The sequence below is a fragment of the Lonchura striata genome, chromosome Z (assembly GCF_050655825.1).
Source record: "Lonchura striata isolate lonStrDom1 chromosome Z, ASM5065582v1, whole genome shotgun sequence".
NCBI lineage: Eukaryota > Metazoa > Chordata > Aves > Passeriformes > Estrildidae > Lonchura > Lonchura striata.
In genome coordinates this window covers 49,711-69,703 of record NC_140740.1, presented here as the reverse complement: position 1 = coordinate 69,703, position 19,993 = coordinate 49,711, and the positions used below count along the sequence as shown (strand labels likewise).

The following is a 19,993-nucleotide window of genomic DNA, read 5'->3' as shown; positions in this document are numbered from 1 at the left end:
AAGCAGTTTCCATAAAGAACAGGACAATGTGTTTTGCCTGCTTCCCTCACCACCTCTGTACCTGGATTCCAGAGAAACACTAAGAACTTGCAGCTTACCCATTCTGCCTCCCAGTGCTGCAGGTAGGATGTCAGCTGTGGGGGAAATACTGTCCCTTGACCTGATGAGCAGTGCAGCTACCTTCACACCTAAAAGGAAGAAGCTCCTTCTTGCTCCTGTGCTCAGAAATGCAAAGGAACACATCCTGTATGTAAGTGCCTTCATACCTCAGGCCCAATAGAGACTTGTCAGTGGGGTGTTTCTTCTTGCACCGCCATTAACAGATCAGTGTGCTGTGCAGTTCCATGCCATGCCTGCACCTGCAGAATGGTGAGATGTGCCATGTGGGATGGATGGCAACTGTCAGATGTGAGTGTAAAAGATGTGTTCTGAGGTCATGGGAAACATCTCCCAAACATTCAGCAGACTTTAGGAACAGGAGAGTTTGACACAAAACTTTTTTGAAGCCTATTTGCTACTATAGCTCTCAAACACCTGGAAATTAAAGCTTTAGGGACCAGCAGCTACTACCAAATACATTATAATGAAACAACTAAAATTTTATTATCCATCTCTCCCAACAAAAATTGGCTGCATTTAGACATTGGAAGAACTTTCCATATAGCATTCCCAGTTATTTTTTCAACTTGCTGTTTTCATAAATTTCATATGTCAGTATTGTAATTCCCTTAGTTAATATATTGACTTAAATTTAGTAAGACAAAAGGTAAGCAATCAGACTAATAGTCTCAATCTTGACTACACCTGGATAGCCAAGTCTGTGTGGGTTTCTTTTGCATTGCATCTACACCAAAACTTGCTCTATGAGCTCAATAACTAGCTTAACTTCAATAAGCAAACATATTTTGATTCTCCCTTCTCAAAATTAAATTCTGTTTTTGTTTATTCAGATTACACAGATGTTTCTCTCTTAAAGCAAACTAGCTGCAATTTCTCATTTGAGTTCCTCTGACCTTTGCACTTCAACTATCTATCCATCTACACTACTGCAAAGCCATCCAGTTAGACATGAGACAAAGAAAACAACAAGAGTGACAGTCTCTATGAAATATATCTTCCTTGTTATAATTTTAAAAAGGATCTGCACATCAAGCTTTGAATGGAAAAATAATTTAAACATGTGAACTGGTAAGCTATAGGGGTAAAGCAGGAAGGGTTCCCTGTTGCCTGTTCCTCAAAATAAAATCAACATATCACAGTTTAAGATATCAAAATTACTCCAGTCCTGCTTTGTGAACTGGTTTTCTTGGTAATCTGTAACAAAAAGGCAAAAGACACTTCATACTGCAATTCACAGTTAATGCAATTGTCAGAAAGCCAGAGGTTACCCCATGAATTACTGAGATAAGGGAGCAAAAAAGCTTGAAGATCTGCTGAAGAGGGTAGAACTTCTGGCAGGCTCTTCCATAATTGGTCTGGGACTACTATTGCTTAGTACATTTATTAGTGGCCTAGACACAAACTGTAGGAGGCACTACAGAAATTTGCATAGTAAGTAAGAGATCACAGAATTATACAATCATTAAGGTTGGAAGAGGCCTCTAAGATCAAATACATAAAAGGGTTAATGCAGCATCACCACTAACCTGTGTCCTCAAGTGCCATATCCACACACCTTTGGAACACTTTCAAGGACGGTGACTTCACCACTGCCCTGGGCAGCCTGCGCCAAGGTAAATTGCTTTGTTTACCGTGACTGACAAGGGTGTTGGCCAACCAAATATTTGCCAGAGCTGCAGCCACCTCACAGGCCAGAACCTGAAGGGGAATGGGATTCAAACCAATGAGAATAGACTGGGCCTTTCAAATGCCTTATATAAAGGAGGGGTGGGGAAATAAAGCTCTCGGCGCCACGTGAACATCTGGAGTGAGTGGTCTCTGTCTCCTTGTCCCTCACCCCTACATGTGACCTAACACTACTTCAATGAAGAAATTTTCTCTAATACTCATCCAAAACTCCCCTGTTGCCACTTCAGACCATTTTTTCTGATCCTGCAGTTAGGGATCTTACTGGGAGAAGAGCCCAACCCCCACCTTGCTATAAGCTTCTGTCTGGGAGTTGTAGAAAACAAAAAGGTCCCCATCAAACCTCTTTTTCTTCAGGCTGAATGCCTCCAGCTCCCTCAGCTGCTCCTCATCAGATTTCTGCTCCAGACTTCTCCCCAGCTCCATTGCCCTTTTCTGGACACAATCCTGCAAATCTCTATAATATTCTAAGTTGGAAGTCCGACTCCTAGCCCTGCACAGGACAGCCTCAAGACACCATGTGCCTGAGGGGTGTTGTCCAAATGCTTCTTGAACTCTGTCCGCCTTGGTGTTATGACTACTTTCCTGGGGAGCCTGTAACTGAATCGTCTGCAAACTTATTTTGCATGCCTTTGAGTCCTGCATCCAAGAATCCAAGCAGTTTATGGTGTTGAAGAGAACTGGACCAAGGATGAAACCCTGCAGAACTGCACTACTAGCCTGTTGCCAGCCTGATGTTGCACCATTCACTCTGTGACACGAGCCAACTGCTCACCCATTGCATGATGCGTTTATTCAGCTGTGAGCTGAATTGTCCAGAAGGACCCTGTGAGAGGCAATATGTTACCATCTGATTATCAGAGAGAGATGCCTCTACCCGAATTAAGGTGCAAGCAACACCCATCAATACTATGGATTTTATTTAACAAGAAATGTGATGTAGAGAGAGATTAAAAAAAAAAATAGAAAAGAGAGCAGGGGGCAGAGAAAGAGAGTGTGAGAAAGAGACAGATGAAGTAGAAAGATATTCACCATCCCTGTGGATCCAAACAGCATCCCTCTTCATCCTGGGCTTCTTAGTGATAGGGATCCTGAGGTCGCTCAAAACTTACCATTTATACATTTTAAGAAATTAACAAGAAAGAAATTAATGTTCTTCTTCTACTGAAACAGAAGTTCAGGACTCCTTAGGCTGTAGCACCTCTTCAGAATTCATCAATCTTTCATTCTCTTGAATACTGTGTATTCACTTCCTCTCGTTTCTTCATCTGGTAATGCAGCACATCAACAACACCTGAAAAAGGAATGATTGAGCCTCACAGAGAGGCATCCAGCACTTCTGATAACCTGAGACCTGGAGAGCTGTATGCACCAGTGGGTCTGGCTATCTGGAGGCCTCTGACATGGCTGGTGCGGTGACTTTAGCAGCTACAGGGGCATGACAAAACTATACCTGAGAGAGGATACACTATTAAGACTGGTGCTGAAAAGGTCTCTTTGTGTTCTTCACCAACTATTTGGCCTGTTTTTTGCCTCTCTTGGCTGCTCACAGAGAGCTGAAGAGCAGCCTTTCCTGCTCATCCTGTCCGTAGAAACTGACACGGCACGTTCCCATTTGCTCACTCGTGTTCTCTTCATTCTGTATCATTTGCACTCCCTAGAGCCATTTAAATCTCACTTGCTGCTTCTAGCACTGCCCCGTCCTTGCTGGTTGGCTGTCAAGGACTTCCAGGTCTGGATGGGGCTGGTGGCTGCTGTTTGGGTAGCCCTGAAATCAGGGACGCCCCAGAACAGTTCAATCTAGCTCTCACCCTTAGACCCATCTCAGTTGTCACTGATGCTGCCTCATCAATGGACAAGTATCTTTCTTGTCATGATGGACCCAAAACTGAAGATGATCAGATAGGAACAGAAAGGAGAAACAGAGTACATGTACACCTGAAAGAACATGAATATCCATAGCACAAAATACTAGAAGCAGTAGTTCTGGTAGGAAAAAAAGAGTGTGGCTATTGCATGAAACCCATATAGGGACTTTCAAGAATAGGGCCTACCTGCTTTTAAAAGAAGATGAGCCAAGATCACCTCAACACTAGGATAATGAAATGGAGAGTCAAGATAAGGCCCCAAAGTTTGGATATATATTTAGACAAATATATTGGACAAATATATTTGGACAAATGGGAGCATCATCAAGAGATAAGACTTAAGTATTAGGGGGGGAAAAGGTATTTTTATGGGCTTATTTTATTTCTCATTTTCCTGCTCTGATTTTGTTTGTAATAAATTCACTTAATATTTCTAAACTGAGCCTGTTTTGCCCTTGGAGTGTTTTTTCCTGGTCTTTATCTCAACTCATGAACCCTTCATTAAATTTTCTCTCCTCTGCCCGGGTGCAGCAGGGGAGGGTGAGTGAGTAGCTTTCATGGATGCCTGGCATTTGGCCAGTGTCAAACTACAACATCCCCGTAGGGTTAAATGCTGACAATGACACCCAACGGTTGGAGATATCCCTTGGGTTAATTAAGTTTGGCTATCCTCACTACGCCCTCTCCCAAATCGTTGTGCCCCCTGGACTGCTCACCATCAGAGCATGAGAAGCTGAAAAGCCTTTGACTTAGGTTCAGCACTATCCAGCAACAGCTAAAAATGTCTGTTCATTATCAATGTTATCCTCCTCCTAAACCCAAAACACGGCATTGTACCAGCTCTTGGGAAGAAATAAACTCGATCCCAGCCCAAACCAGGACAATAATGAATGTAAATTGAGTTTAGATTCCAAAAGAAAATGGACTGAAGTTAGTAGACATCTCTAGGAATAAAAAAGCAAGCATGCTTTCAAGACTGACAGATACCCATGACATTATACAACCTGGCTGAGTGAATGCAAGCAAGCAAGACAAACCTTCTGGCCCTGCATTTATCTGTGCAAAGGCTTCCACCAGCTTGGCACACAACCTGTGCTTCTGTTCATCCACACAGCTCCTTTATCTGTTAATCCTTGTTTTTGTCTTCAAGAGGGGCAATTGTGGGAATCCTTAAAATCAGAGAGTTTTGGGAAAGCTGCAAAAGACAGGCCTCAGAGACAGCAAACCTGCAATTAGAGCTAAGCAATAGCCATAAGATTTGTCAGCAGAAAAATTATATAAGAAGTAAGGACAAAAAGAACAATGTTCTGTGTATTAACGCTTGGCCAGAATAACTCCCTAAGCTACAGAAAAGTATATCTAACATGACATTAGGAAGCTCTAAGCTTGATAATGGAGCTCTGTGCATTATATTTTAAGGTTTACGAACAAGTATTATATTTGAAATAAGCAAGCATTGTTTTAACAAAAGGTGTGTGTGCTTATAGTAGCTGGATAGAACTACTGGACAATATGGTTTTGTTTTGTGTGATTAGTCAAAAAACCTTTGACTAGGTCTTGGTCTGCTGCTGGGGACGTGAGCTGCTGGCATCTGCCCATTGTCATAACCATGTAATGAGACTGGTGCTGGAAAATAAACAACTCAAAACGCGTTCCTCAGTAGTCTTGTCCCATTCGTGATCTGTACATAGATCCCCAGCCAGCAATACTGAGGTTAGGTGGAAATAGATTTCCAGCAATGTTAGTAAAAAAATTAGAGATATAGTTGTAGCAGTTTGATTTAAAAAAAAAAAAAAAAAAGGCATACATGATTCCTATTTCTTGCCTGTTTTCTTATTCCTATCAGTAAATGTTATGCATTTACAGCAAGGAATATTAGTAAAAACAGTCAGGATGGTAGCCTATGAAGAAGAACCTTATTTCACACATCACAGCTTGTAAGACGATGTGAATCAAATCAGTGATCTTTAACTTAAAAAGAATGAACAAGACATCCTAATTACTTCTTGTCTTTTCACAACATCAATTTTGTCATCAAGGGGAGAAGATAGTTACACACAGAGAATGTGTTTTTGAGCAGTGGGAGTTGGGGTATTACAGGATACTTCTGTAGTCATTCCTGAATTTAAAACTCAAGGAATGCAAAGGCAAATAAATGTTTCAATTCTTCAGCCATTGCACTTTATGACTATGACTAGTGATTTTAAAAAAGTCATGCTATCCATTAGCAAAACTGCTATAAATATGCCTCCTCATAACAGCTCTTCCCTCTTCTATCCATTCTTTGTTTTGATCAAATTCCAGGCAGAAGCCAAATTCTTGGGGAGAAGTTTGTATTGAAACAAGAAAACAAGGAAAATCAGAGAACACATGATACTGCAGCACTTCAGGTACACATGAGCTACAACCCTCAGCTGCTCCACCAACAGTTTTAGCTGATTTCCAAGTGATACCTGATATTTAGCAGATTCAAATTTCAGCATGCAGAAACCAACGTTGCAGCTGGGAATACTGAAAGTATTTAAGTGCAGATGTGAATCTTTAAGTACCAATTTATTAGAAAAACAGGTTAGCTCTGCTTTTACCAACACAAATCTTTAATTCATGTGCCAGTCACACACTACATATGAGAACTCCTGCACAGGCAAGGAGGAATGGCATCACCATTCACACTTCAGTACTAGCAGTTAATGGATAGAGTATAGCTGCCTATAGCACAGGCATAATCAAGGGTATCCCAGAACCTGTTCTGGACCCTGACACACTGACCCCATACAGGTCCCATTCTCACCATCTGGTTCAGTGTGGTGCTCACTGCAAGCATGCAGCACCTGCCCACCGGCCCATGGGCACACTCCAGGCTTCTGTGTCTCCCTTAAAATCAGAACCCACCCTCTGCCCATGGGACATCCCTGCTCAGACCTGAGGCTTCCCACTTTCTTGCCAGTCCAGTTTCTCGTTTGCTGGGGAATATATGTACAGACCTGGGTTGGGGAGGGCAAAGCCAGCACCAGGGCTGAGACTTCTGTGCATTGCCCCATCAGCTGGCACCATTGCACCAGCATTCTCAACACCCCAGACCTTCAAGATTCCTGCCTCACTAGGAGCAAAGTTCTGTTTTGATGCAGTTTCCCCAGAGACCCTGCATTTGCTGTGATTGACAGGGTTGTTTTGTTGTCTTTCTGTCACAGACTAGACATAAAATGTGTCAAGTTGAAAGGAATCATAATCAAGTCCTGGTCCTCTTGCAGGACTGCCTGTCAGATTTGCATCCCTCTATTTTAATTCCTGACTTTTCCTTTCCCTTTCCTGATTTTTCCTTAGTATCCCATTTGACCAAGTCCTTGATTAGATAACCTTTCCAAAGTGAACATGATCATGCTCTTACCAATTAATGTGCCCAACCACCCCTGGCTCTCATTACTACCTCTCTTACCATCCTTCTGCTGGATTTGTCCTTGTTTATGTTGTCCCGCTTTCCCTACTAGTCTCTTCTGCATCTAAAATGTTCTTAACCAGAAACATTTCAAGGAGCAGCAGTTCTCTCTTTGCTCTCCTTCCTTCCCAACATTTCTTTTTCTTGAAATCTGCTAAAAATGTTCCTGTGCTTTACTTGTCTATAAAGCAGAACCAGACAACCTAGCATTGAAAACAAAATTGATGGATGTTTCTATCTTGATGCAGACAAAATAACCCTCCAGTTCCTGAGGTAATGGTTATGGACAACAAGCGGACAGCTGTCATTAGCAGCCAAATCTCATGTCTGTCATTGCAAGCTTCCAGCAATGCTCAGCCCTCTCACCCACCCTTGGTGGATGTGCCTCGGGCTTTAGTTAAGGGGCAATAACGTGGGGTTTACATGTAGCAAATGGCAGTCAACTCATGTTTAATAAAAAGCTTCAGCACACTGTCAACTTGTCTAGGTATTACTGAATGTCATCGCATAGAGAAAGACTTCAACATGTGTCTTCCTGCTGCTGCTAGGGATTGGGCTGATGTGGTTTCTGCTGTAGCACAACTAAAGGCAGAATTAAACACTTCACAAAACACCTAGCACAGGCATAGGGAGAGATCTGTTTTTAAGATATGATAGCAACTCCCCAGGAAACTATTAGATGTTCTTGTGAAGAGATATATGGAATAAGTAAATAGACTCCACAACTCGATGTAGTTATGAAGTGGGTATGTATGTCAGCGACAGGCACAAGTGAGATAGCTCTCCAAAAACTTGTGCCCCGAGCTGCCATCTGTCCCACATCTTTATTCACAAAGGTGTTCAATATGCAATACATTGCTATGCATATTCAACCTCTGGCCCTGCCTGTCCTCGCCTCTCATGCTAAATAGGTCCACACCCTTCTGGGCATGTGTGGTTTGTTGTGGTGGTCCTGTGGGGGTCCCTGGTGGTCTTCTGAGGCTGAAGATTGTAGTCTTCCTCGGAATTGAATTTTTGAACTTTTCCCCTCTGCGCATGTCCTTTTAGTCCTTTGGGGTCTTATCTGAGTATGTCTGTTAGCCTTGACATGACTGAAGACAGAGGGGGTGTCCTTATCTGAGTTCTTTTCCTTCCCAGAAACAGATAGGCCTTTGTCTGGGTTCTTTGCATTCCCTGGTCTTCCCTGGTATTGTCTTTTATGCAGGAAGCTCCAAAGATTTACGTTTCCCTATGTCCCTTGTACCATGGCAGAGGTTTCTTTCATGATACATTCATTTTGTTAGCTCAAGTGAACTCCAAAAAATCTCTATTTCACTTGCTTTGTTCTGCTTATTTCTAGTTCTATTTCTGGTGCTTAAGTTCTCTTAAAGGTGTCACTGAATTCCTTGCAGACAGTTGGCTGACAAATGCCTTCTCCATTAAGAACAGTTCAAAGGTGGTGGTGTTCTTCAGAGATCCTCCTAGCATCACGTTAACACAAGAGCATGAGAAAGTGCACAGGCTTGTTAAGTAGCACTAAGGCTTCATAACAAGATAGTGCAATGCTTTATATGGGATCAGCTTAAATCCTAGCACTCTTGACTTCACATTTACTAAAGCCCATCCTATTTGGTACAACATTGAACATAAAGTGTAATTCTGGGAACCACAGCTGTGACTTAGTTAATGATCTCCATAAATCCTACTTAAGCAGAGACAGGAAGAGAATTATGCAAATGACTATTACTGTGCACCATGCACTTGGTAACTGAAGATATCCCACAATAAGCTTCAGCACATAAAACCAGTACTTTTTAAACCCAGATATGTGAAAAGTATGTAAGCAAGGGAAGGACTTACAGAATTCTGCTTCAGAAAAGTTGTAGTTGCAGAACATTTATTACAAACCTAGTATTAATGGAAGCATACAGAAGGAAAATGTACAAGGAGGGATGGTTAAAAATCCAAGATGACAGATTTTTCACATATAGCTGTGACTGTGAGAAAGAATTACTTGTCTGAAAAGACCTTTCTAAAACATCGTGATAAAAGACTGCCACTCACACTTGGCAGCTAGATAAGATGTCTTCTATCAGTCTCTTATAGACCCAGGCATCTCCTTTAAGCCGTTGTCGCCGGATACCCACTGCTTCAGGCTTAGTGAGCTGACATACTTCTAACTCAAACTCCATAGTTACTTTACCAAAATCTGACCGTGTTTGACATTTCAGGGTATAACTGTAAAACAGAAGGGAAAACAGAATAATTATTGAACCATTTCATATTTGTTTTGCAATGCTATTTTGAATTAATAGAAGCACTTTAAATAAAATACCCCATTGCTGTTCAGAATATTGTGAAACAGTCCATAATTTAGTAACCTGAGACCTTTGTAAATACTGTGGTTTCAGGGCACCGTATTTATTATTATTATGCCCTAGGACCAATATGTAACACCAATATCCTATACTACCACGAGAACCCCTGCGTGCCAAAGGCCCCTATCTTCAGAGCTGGAATGAAGGAAAGTTCCTATATTTTTCCTAGACAAGAACACTCTTCTCTCTGTTGGTTGCAGCTCAGCTGGTGTGAAAAATAGGGAAAACTGAATGCAGAGTTTGAATTATTACAATGGGAGCAGGTGCTGCTGTGCAATCTAGCATCCTTCCATATTATGAGTTTGGAAATCCATCAGAGGTTGATGTATAACTCTGATGTTCTACCAATACCTAACACTGAAATATTCAAGAACTTGAGAAAAATGCATATTGAAAAGTGAGCACAATGGGTTTTTTTCATGCATTGGGAGCTCAGGAAATAGTCTTTCAGTTTGATCAAAAGTAAGAACCAATCTAACCAATCAGTAGCTTAGTGTAGCTAGTAAACAGTACAAATTCAAACAATCCACAAAAAGGTATGTGGCTTCTGCACACCTTTTAAAATGTACTGACCTCTTGACTAAAGGTTAATGTCTTTTAACTGCCAAGAATGAGAATTAAAAAGTATCTACACTATTTTCCAAAATTATCCCATTTGTTCATGTGACTGTACCCAAAACAATTTTGGTATTTAAAATTTCACATGAGACAGGCTGATGTGATTTTTTTCATAAGCATTACCCTACTACTATTGGTTTATACCTGTTAGTGAAAGAGCTCTGCTAAAGCATACTTAACATAGTTTTGTGCTATGTGGGCATGTTTTATTGCACACATTTATTTAGTGCTTTGTACACTTTCTGTAAAATTATTTTACAATAAGCTCAAGAAACTAAGTTTAAATAATTTGCTTTTTAAGAACTGGACTAGCAACCATTTAGACAAATACAAGTTGAACTAATCATATTGTAGACTTACCCCTTCTGAACATATTCCACATGCTTCTTTGAAAGAACAATGATTATTTCATTCAACAGTTTGTCTGGATTCAGCAGATGAGTGGTGGTAATGTTACAGTGTGCCTAAAAGTAATATTAAAAGTAAAAGCAGCTTGTTAAAAAAAGGAATAATAAAAAAAAATCTCCTAAAACTGAAGACATTGCAAAAAGTTTTCACTAAGGAAGTTTCAGAACAAATAACAATGGTGACAAATGCTTCGACATCCCAAAACTATCACCCTGCTGTATGGTCCAGAGCTGGGAAATGGCCGAAAGCTGAGACAGAGTACTTCTGATAACAAGGAGCAAGCAATGCACCAGGCAACTATTCATGTAAAAATAGGTTACTTACTGCTTTTAAATTATAGGTCGTTATAGGTGGTTTTAATCACACCTAGTATTTCATATAACAATTTTGTGCACCTCTTGAACAACAAGCAGATGCCTGGAGGTATTGGGAAGAAGCGTATGACAATAGTAACATACCAACATATATCTGGTTTCTAAAGTCACAGAAGCAGCCAAGAGAAGACAAGAATGAAAAAAAGCTTGAAAAAATTAACATAGGTTGAGGATGTAAAGTCAGTAGAAGAGTGCTTCTTGTGGTCCTTATTTGGATTTAAATGTATGCAACTCTCTGACATAACTGCTGTAACACTGTCTTGCCATACCATAGTCCAGTGTCTCTAGACATGCATCAGGAATTTTGCATAGACTATAGACAAGAGAAACTGAGGCAGAAGACTAAAGGCATTTAAGAGAAAGAATATCTAGCTTGCAGTTGCTCAGGTTCCTGGATTATTTGCACAGTCTAGACTCCTGTCTGATTGGCTGGTCAGGTTTGTAGTCCAATATCTTGTCCTGAACATGCATGACTGACACAGATCTCTGGGTAGTAGGTATCCTAACAGCCAGTCAGTTGAAGGGACACATTGGCTTCTACACAACTGCTTATACCTTGATAAACAACCTGCCCTCTTTCATGGTAATTAGCTTTTTCAAACATGTTGCCTAAAGATTCAAGTATAAACTTTTTTTTGCATAGCTTGTGAAGTATATAAGTTTCATTTGAACGATATATACAGAATCACTAGGGCTGGAAGGGACCTCTGGAGACCATACAATCCAATCCCCTTGTCAAGTCAGGGTCCCCTAAAGCAGGTTTCACAGGAATGTATCCAGGTGGGCTTACAATGTCTTCTCAGTGGGAGATTCCATGACCACCCTGGGCAGCTTGTTTCAGTGCACTGCTACCCTCCATGTAAAGAAGCTCTTCTTCACACTGAGGTTGAACATGAGGTTATTTTATGGCCGCTGCTGCTCAGCCTGTCACTGTGCACCACTGAAGAGAGTCTGGCACCATCCTTTTGTTAGTGTTCCGGAACACACATAATCACGGAATATGATTATATGCAGGTGCTTTTATTGAGAGCTCTGGGAATCAGGGACACAGACCTAAATCTGACTCCAACATGGCTTTTGAGCTGAACATATTTTATATTCTATCGTTATGTAACTTAGATATTAATTATTAAACTTATATTGTTCTATTGCATACATTGACTTTATTAAAGCATGAGTTTCTCATTATCTTTCTTAGGCCCCAACTATAGTTTCTCATGATTATTCTTATGATTAAACAGTAATTATATTTAATTACTAAACAATCATCACATCTAACAATTATATAATTTATCATGTACAGGTGCAGTTCTAGCAAGTACAAGTTCTCCAGGTGCTTAGAGTGTTTATTTTTATTAATCATCTTTATGGCCTCCACTGGACCCTCTACAGCAACTCCCTGTCTTTCTTGAATCTGGAGCCCATGACTGAACACAGCACTCCAGATCTGGCCTCACCTGGACATGGCAGAGAGGCAGGATCCCCTCCCTATCTTGTCCATGCTCTTCCTGATGCATTCCAGGATCCCACTGGCCCTTCTGGTCCCCAGGACACTCTGTCAGCTCATGGTCAACTTGCCATCCACCAGCACCCTGAGGTCCTTCTCCACAGAGTTGGACTCTGGTAGGTCATTCCTAATCTCTTCTGGTACTTGGGGTTATTCCTCCCCAGCCACAGGACCTGTAGCTGCCCTTGTTGAACCTCCTTAGGTTTCTCTCTGCCCAACTTTCCAGCCTATCAAGTTCCCACCTGACTGACATCATAGCCTCCAAGGGGATCAGCCAGATCGCCAGCTTAAAGACAGGCAAAGAAAGCATTCAGTAATTCTTCCTTCTCTGTATCTCTCATTACCAGGACACCCATCCGATTCAACAACATTCTCCTATTTTTCCTAATCTTACTTTTGCTGATGATGTACTTATAGAATACATTTTTGTTTTCATTGATGTCCCTTGCCAGGCTCAAATCCAAGTGGGCTTTAACTTTCCTAGTTGCATTCCTGCATATTCTGACAATGTTCCTAGCCTTCCTACATGGCCTGTCCCTTTTTCCCTATTTTATAAATTTCTTTCTTCCTTTTGAGGTTTGCTAGAAGCTCCCTGCTCAGTCATGCAGATCTCCTGCTCCCTGTGCCTAACTTCTTTGTCACAGGAATATGCTGGATTTGAGCTTGGAAGTGTTGCTTGAACACTGACCTGCTTTCTTGGACTCCCTTCTCTTCTGAAGCCCCATCCCATGGGATTCCTCTAAGTAGATCTTTGAAGAAGTTGGAGTTAATTCTCTAGAAGTTTAGAGTTCTAGTCCTGCTACTCTGTTTTCACCACACAGATCCCATGTTCCATTATCTCATGGTTACTAAAATGAAGGTCACTACAGCCTTCACATCTTCACTCAGTCCCTCCTGGTTCATTAGTACAAGGTCCAGCAACACATCTTTCTTTTGTTGGCTCTTCCACCACTTGTGTCAAAAAGTTGTCTTTAATAATGTGTAAGAACTTCCTGGACTGTGTGTGCTGTGCTCTGTTGCTCCCTCAAGCAAATATCAGGATGGTCGAAGTCCCCTATGAGAACCAGGGCCTGTAATCATGAGACATCTGTCCACAGAAAGTGTCATCAACTTCCTCCCTCTAATCAGGTGGATTATAGTGAACACCTGCAACAGTGTCACCTTTCCCTTAAATTCTCGCCTCACTCACCTGACCCTGGGTAGAGCTCAGTATGTTACAGTTGGTTTTCTTACATAATGAGCAACTACCTCATCAAACTGACCTGGCCATCCCTGACAACATTTCAGTCACATAAGCTATCCCATTGCATTGAGATCATGGCCCTGTGACCACATATAGATTTTTACTTCTTGTTTATTCCCCATACATGTTTGTCTCCAGGCATTTCATGCACATAATCAAGCAACTGGGTTGCACAGAGTGGGTGTAAGAGCAATCAAAACAGCAACACACACTCTTAGCATGGTTTGCCCTTTGATCCTCATCTTGAGAGGCAGCCAAGAAACATCTGTCACTACATTGGTTGGTATGGCCTAATCACCAATGACCTAATCAAGAAGGAAGCAATGGCACAAGCATCACCATTTTGAACCCCTCTCCTGAGTCCTTCAGTCTGAAGTTAGTCTCTCCAAATTGGCCAGGGGGCTACCAAAGATTCTCTTGCCTGCTTTAGACAGGTGGATCCATCCCATCTCTGCTTAACAGGCTACAATCATCCAAGTACAACCCATTGTTATAAAAGACAAAACCTTCTCAATGGCACAGCCATGAAGCCAGATGTTGATCTGCACTATACATTTACTTCTGGCTTCCCTTTTTCTCTCACTATGAAAAGATGACTTGGACATTCATATTTTTACCTGCCTCACCAGGTGTTAACAGTCTTCCTTGATCCTGTCTGTTGTTTGGCTTGCAGCATTATTTGTTACCCACATGATAACATAGTAGCAGGTAGCTGTCATGCTTTTGAGAAGTTGGGGTACCTTCTCAGCAACATCATGGATTCTAGCACCTGGAAGGCAGCAAACTTCTTGTGACTCTTTATCAGGCCAGCAGATGGATGTCTCTGTGCCCTTTAACAGTCGCCCACTGCAAGTACTCAATGTTTCTTTTTATGGGAACCTTGCTTGTGGACATCTAAAACCCTTAAAGCACCATATGTGTTTTCAGTCTGAATGCTGGAGCATGGAAGTTAAATTGGAGCACTGTTTTTGTGGGTCACAAGGGGCTCAAGGCGTCTCCTGCTCAGTGGTATCCATTGTAGGTGGATAGTTCTGAAGCCACAGCTATGTCCATTTCAGCCCCTCAGTTCAGCACAGCCTGTTAACTGTCTCTTGTTATTCACCCATTTATCACAACAGGCCATCAACCTGTGTGCACATTGTGCCTTTTCTCCTTCTACTGGAGAAAGCAACGTCTATACAAATACCATGATTAAAAACTGGCCAGCTGGGTTCCTTTCAAACCATGCTGCTTCCTTCACATTTGGTTTAGATGGGCTATAAGTAGCAAGGGCCAAACTCCTCCCTGGATCTGTTGCCTGAACCCAGACTAACAGATAACTGAATGTGGTAACTGGGCACTGTCTTGTTATCAGTAATAAGTAAGAGCAATAAGTAAGAGCACTTTACTGTAAAATTCAGGCAAGACAGGTCACAGAATCTTTTACAAAACCATTTCTGAAGCTACTGGATGTTTTCAATCATAATTACTGTAAGATAATAATTAACATATAACTAATATAATTACTTAATATTTTAATAATACTTGCTTTATATAAGACCTTTGCAGCAACCATACCTTAAGTTTCCTTGGACAGTTTCTAGTGCATCGTTTTTTCTTGCTTGGTGTGAGCATTGTGATCACTTTATCTAGGCCTCTTTCAAGACTTCCAAATATTTTGGCTTTTCTCTTCTTTTGGCTGCTATCCACATGTGCAAGGTCAAGATCTAATTCCACTGACTGACACCTGTTACATGAACAAATTAATCTGTTATTTTTCCCTGTTATTTTCAAAGATGTCACTAAAATATTACCAGACATGACATAACAAAGAAAATGGAATCAAATACAATGTATTATAGGAGTTTCTGTTTGAAAGTCTGTTGAAGTTTAAACCAAGAGATGTGTCTAGAAATTGCAGTTCTTTGGAGACCTGGAATAAGAAGGCACCTACATTATGAAAAATAGATTATATTGAGTTACATAGTTTTAAAACTTTTCTCTACCTTCATTATTTTCCAGTGGCTGTAAAAAGAGGTTCTAGAAAAGTTTTTACCAAAAGAACAGGAACAGCAGCTTGCTGTTGTAACAGGGCTTCCCAGGCAGCCCATGGATTAAGGTAGTCCTGCTCTAAATCAGGAATGTACACTAATAACTGGACACTTACCTTCTTTCAGGAAGAATCTCCGCTGCTGACAATTCATCTGCATTTGTTCGGTTATCGGGTTTCTTAACTGGGGTGACTGCAGTGAACTGACTCTCTGAAAGAAAATGTCCAAGCCAAACCAGGTATGTCTTTGCATAAAAGGATTTTCTTTTCTTCAGTGACAATTTCTTATTATTAAAAACTTACTTCTAACACCAGACCCTCTCTTCTATCTCAGGTCTATATTTTGAGAATTATAAAATATGTTTTAATACTACCTCTACTCTACAAATTAAAATTGTGACTGATTTCCCTGGGGCTCTAAAAGTCAAACATTAAGAGTAACCATTGCAGTTCAATACTAGAAATTTGAAGACTAGAATTGCTTTCTTGCTCTGCTTCTGGTCCATGAATAAATACGGAGCAATCCACTACATTGAGTAGTTGTGTTCTTCAATGATCCATTTCCCTTATATGAAGAGTGTAAGTTTATATAGTCATGTTTAATATACAATGTACGTGCTACACAATAGTCTAGAAAGTCAGCGTCTTGCAGAGCATGGTTTTAAAGGCAGAGGACAAAACACCAAGGGGAAACTGTCAGCAAATAAGTTGTCACAATTAAACCCAACTTCAATGTTCAAAGTTTCAGCTCTCTACAGAATTGCATCTGGCTCCACACAAACAACCTCAAAATTTCCAGTGGATTCTTCCACTTTTCTATTTCCTGAATCAAAGATCTTTCAATGCAGCAAAGACTTAACTTTCTTTTTTTAATCCTCAGAAATGTCACTAAAGAAATGAGTAAGAAATGTTTTTACATTTCCCATTTTGGATAGTATCTGTTTTGTTTTTAGACATACACAGATGTCAGACATTACAAGTTATGTATAATCTTAAGGCAAACTCATAACTAATTTTTGTATTGCTATTCTTTATGAATGATCTCATTAAATAGCAGTATGTTCAAAATCCCTTATTCCTTGAATCAGCCTGCAAACATTTACTGTTCCTGAACAATGCTCCTTAGCACCTGAAATGAAAGTCTTCTACTGATAGTAAAAGGGTTTTAAAATCATGGGTATTTAGGGTTAAAAGGAAAATTAAGCTTAGTAGGCCCTGAAAAAAAAATAAATACCCTAGGTACATGAAGGCCTTGTACCTTGCTAGAACTGTACCTGTGTAGCTAGTACATGATAAATTATATAATTGTTAGATGTGATGATTGTTTAGTAATTAAATATAATTACTGTTTAATCATAAGAATAATCATGAGAAACTATGGTCGGGACCTAAGAAAGATCACGAGAAACTCATGCTTTAATAAAGTCAATGTATGCAATAGAACAATATAAGTTTAATAATTAATATCTAAGTTATATAACGATAGAATATAAAATACGTTCAGTCAAAAGCCATGTCGGAGTCAGATTTGGGTCTGTACCCCTGATTCCCAGAGCTCTCAATAAAAGCACCTGCATATAATCATATCCTGTGATTATGTGTGTTCCTGAACGCTAACACTGTTCCAAGGAGCCTTTGGCATTTGAAGGACAGAGTTAGCATTTACAGTATCAACACCAAAACTTTAATGGTACTCATTGAATGAAATGGTAATGAACATATGGGATATGTACATGAGTAGACAGGCTGATGACAGAAAATTCTGGTAACTCAGAAAATCTGACATAATTTATAGATTTCTGTGGTCTTTTGCATAGCTGCAAGACCTGCATGTTGTTAACAGAAGCTTTTTCACTGGTGTATTGGACTGCCCCTGTGAAAATGCTGATATGCAACCATAAGAAATCCAAAAGCTAGATTTCTCTTAGAGCCAACAATTAAAGCAGACTTAACTAAAATCGTGCTTTTATTTTCATTCAGGATAATCACAAACATAAAACAGAGTGTTGAGGAAACTGCAATCTCAATGAAAAAGTGGAACAAGGTGCAAGCTTTAACAACACAGTGCTTGGCTTCATGTTAGGGTATACCAAAAGGGTCTCACACATGATAATTGTAGCAGCAACACAAGTAACATGCCCTGATGGATGGTTAAAACTCTTGCAACACCATACCAGATGTACTAGAAGAAACTGGGTGGTGCATAGGACAAAAAATTGAAGTGTTTCAGAAATCAATGTATTGGATGAAGAAATATTGTGCTTATATTTGGATTTCAGTGATTCCCAAGCACCATATATGTTCTAAACTTTCATTAGTTACAGTCTACATACCTTTGAAAGCAGATGCCCCAAGGGGAACAGCTTGTACCTCTGTCTCAATCTGACTTTTTGCAAGAGGAGTCTTAGGAAGCACAAAGGGCATTTCATATCTTAAAGCTGACACTGTCTCAACATTCTCTTTGTCTTTATGCTTCTTTGATGCCACTTTTCTTGTCACTGGAGTTGACAGTTTGAGTTCCATATCCTCCGGTTGGGCATCAGGCCTCGAATGCTACAAGAGGTATAAAAAAAGAAAAAAGCCATCCTTTGCTGTATTCTGATCACATTCAGGAACATTACAAACACGGAAATTCTGAAGCTGGGTAAAAATATAATACAATGCATAAGTACAGAGCAATAGTTAAAAACTCTTCAATACTTCTGATTCCCTCTACAACTTGCTCATAAGGTTTGCAAGTAATTTGCCACTTCTTTACCAGTTCTTCTAAATTCTTTAGCTTGCACATTTAAGGCTATTCTTCACCAGCTCACCTAAACACAACTAGGAATTTCCATTTGGCTTAATTGTAAAATTTTAATTTGTTCATTTGATTTTCTTGTCCAATATGGCTGCACTTCTTCAGAAACTTGTCCAGTTTTAGCCTAGGTCTGAGGCATTGTTTGTTGCACCTTATTTTTTTCCTGATGGTTTTAAAATCCTTATTTACTCATTTTCTATATGATCAAAGCTCAAGTTTTAGTCAAATTGCCTACAGCTAGAGGAAGGCACAATGTATGTTCAGCTATATATTTAAAACACTCCTTTACTCCACTTGTAACTGCACTAGGCCAAGATCTACCAAACATTTACATATTCAGTCATTTTTATGTACAATGAAAATAAGATCTTTTGGATTAAGGACACTCTATCAAACACCTGCTTCATTCCATGAGTATTTATACAATTTTTTTCTAGACATTCTTCAAACAGTGAAGCTGTATCTGTAAATTCCATGAATACAAATGCCCATGGCACTTGCAGTCCGGCATATCACAATTTTTTCAGACTGGAAAGAAATACTCAGTTGAGATTCCACTGCACACTTAAAAGTAAGATTTCATCAGAAAAGACTGCCATTAAAGTCTAAATCTGATTTCTTTCTAAGTTCCTAATAATGGAAGTTCCCATGATGGCAACCTAGGTTATATAATATGACTTTAATGTTGTTGTTGTAGATTTGTCATTTGTATCAAAAGTAGATATGAAACTATTCTCAAAGCACCGTTGCCAAATCATCTTTCTTGACCAGTGTCATGAAGAGAATCAACTCACAAAACTAGGCACCTTTGAATTGAAGGCTTGGACCACAACCTCTTTTTACCAAAAGTCCTAGTAATAATATGGAAAGAATCCAAGAGAAGAATGGAGTAACACTTAAAAAGGGGCTGGATAAAGGTAAACACATATATCCAAAACATATGACTACTGAATCCACAACACTGATTGGAACTAGCAGTTGGAACCCTTTATCTGATGGCTAGCTCTGCCTTCCCCAAAAGTTGCCAGTTATTAAATCAAGAGATTTGTAACTTCAGCCAAGGTTGCTAACCTTCATGGTTCACACCACATACAAGCAGTTATATATCCAAGCATCCTTAGTCTCTAACACCTTTTTGTTACTTACAGGAAACTCTTACCAAGGACTTACTTCACACCATTATAGTGAAAATGTACACAGCCATTTTAAATTGTCAGTCTTTGGCTGAAATGGACACGGTTATAAAAAGCTGGAATGGATGACATTTTAGTAACCTATGTTCTGCTGGTGAGTTTCTGTTGCCCCATGATCAAGGATATCACAATGAGCAGATTTCTCATTACTACTGGAATAGAGAACTGTCTGATAAGCTCTAGAGCTTCTATGATGCCTTATTCAAAAGCCCTTACCAGAGGCTTGCTAACCACAAGAAGCTGATAGTGTAGTTGAAATCACATTCCATTAAATATGAATGCTTGATTAGGATGCTTCAGTTATTGTGTTCTAGATGTAATTCATGGCATGGTGACTATTTTGCAATATGCCTC

The 19,993-nt window shown here is 40.0% G+C and overlaps 1 protein-coding gene across 6 annotated transcripts in view; it reads right to left on the bottom strand.

Annotated features, from left to right (window-relative positions):
• Window positions 1–576: 576 nt before the first annotated feature.
• Window positions 577–19,993, bottom strand: part of MELK (maternal embryonic leucine zipper kinase) — a 34,100-nt gene continuing 14,683 nt past the window's right edge. For 2 of the 6 annotated variants that reach the window (XM_085567717.1, XM_085567718.1), the window contains exons 13-18: window positions 17,980–18,199; window positions 15,764–15,857; window positions 15,175–15,343; window positions 10,446–10,549; window positions 9,154–9,327; window positions 8,401–8,570 (exon numbers count right to left, since the gene is read on the bottom strand). In XM_085567717.1, the coding sequence (XP_085423843.1) occupies window positions 8,540–8,570; window positions 9,154–9,327; window positions 10,446–10,549; window positions 15,175–15,343; window positions 15,764–15,857; window positions 17,980–18,199 (792 nt within the window). In that variant the 3' untranslated portion in view covers window positions 8,401–8,539. Of the gene's footprint in view, window positions 3,101–8,400; window positions 8,571–8,969; window positions 9,328–10,445; window positions 10,550–15,174; window positions 15,344–15,763; window positions 15,858–17,979; window positions 18,200–18,844; window positions 18,943–19,805; window positions 19,817–19,993 lie in introns of those variants that run through there. The other 4 variants (XM_085567720.1, XM_085567721.1, XM_085567722.1 and 1 more) reach the window with 3 other exon arrangements.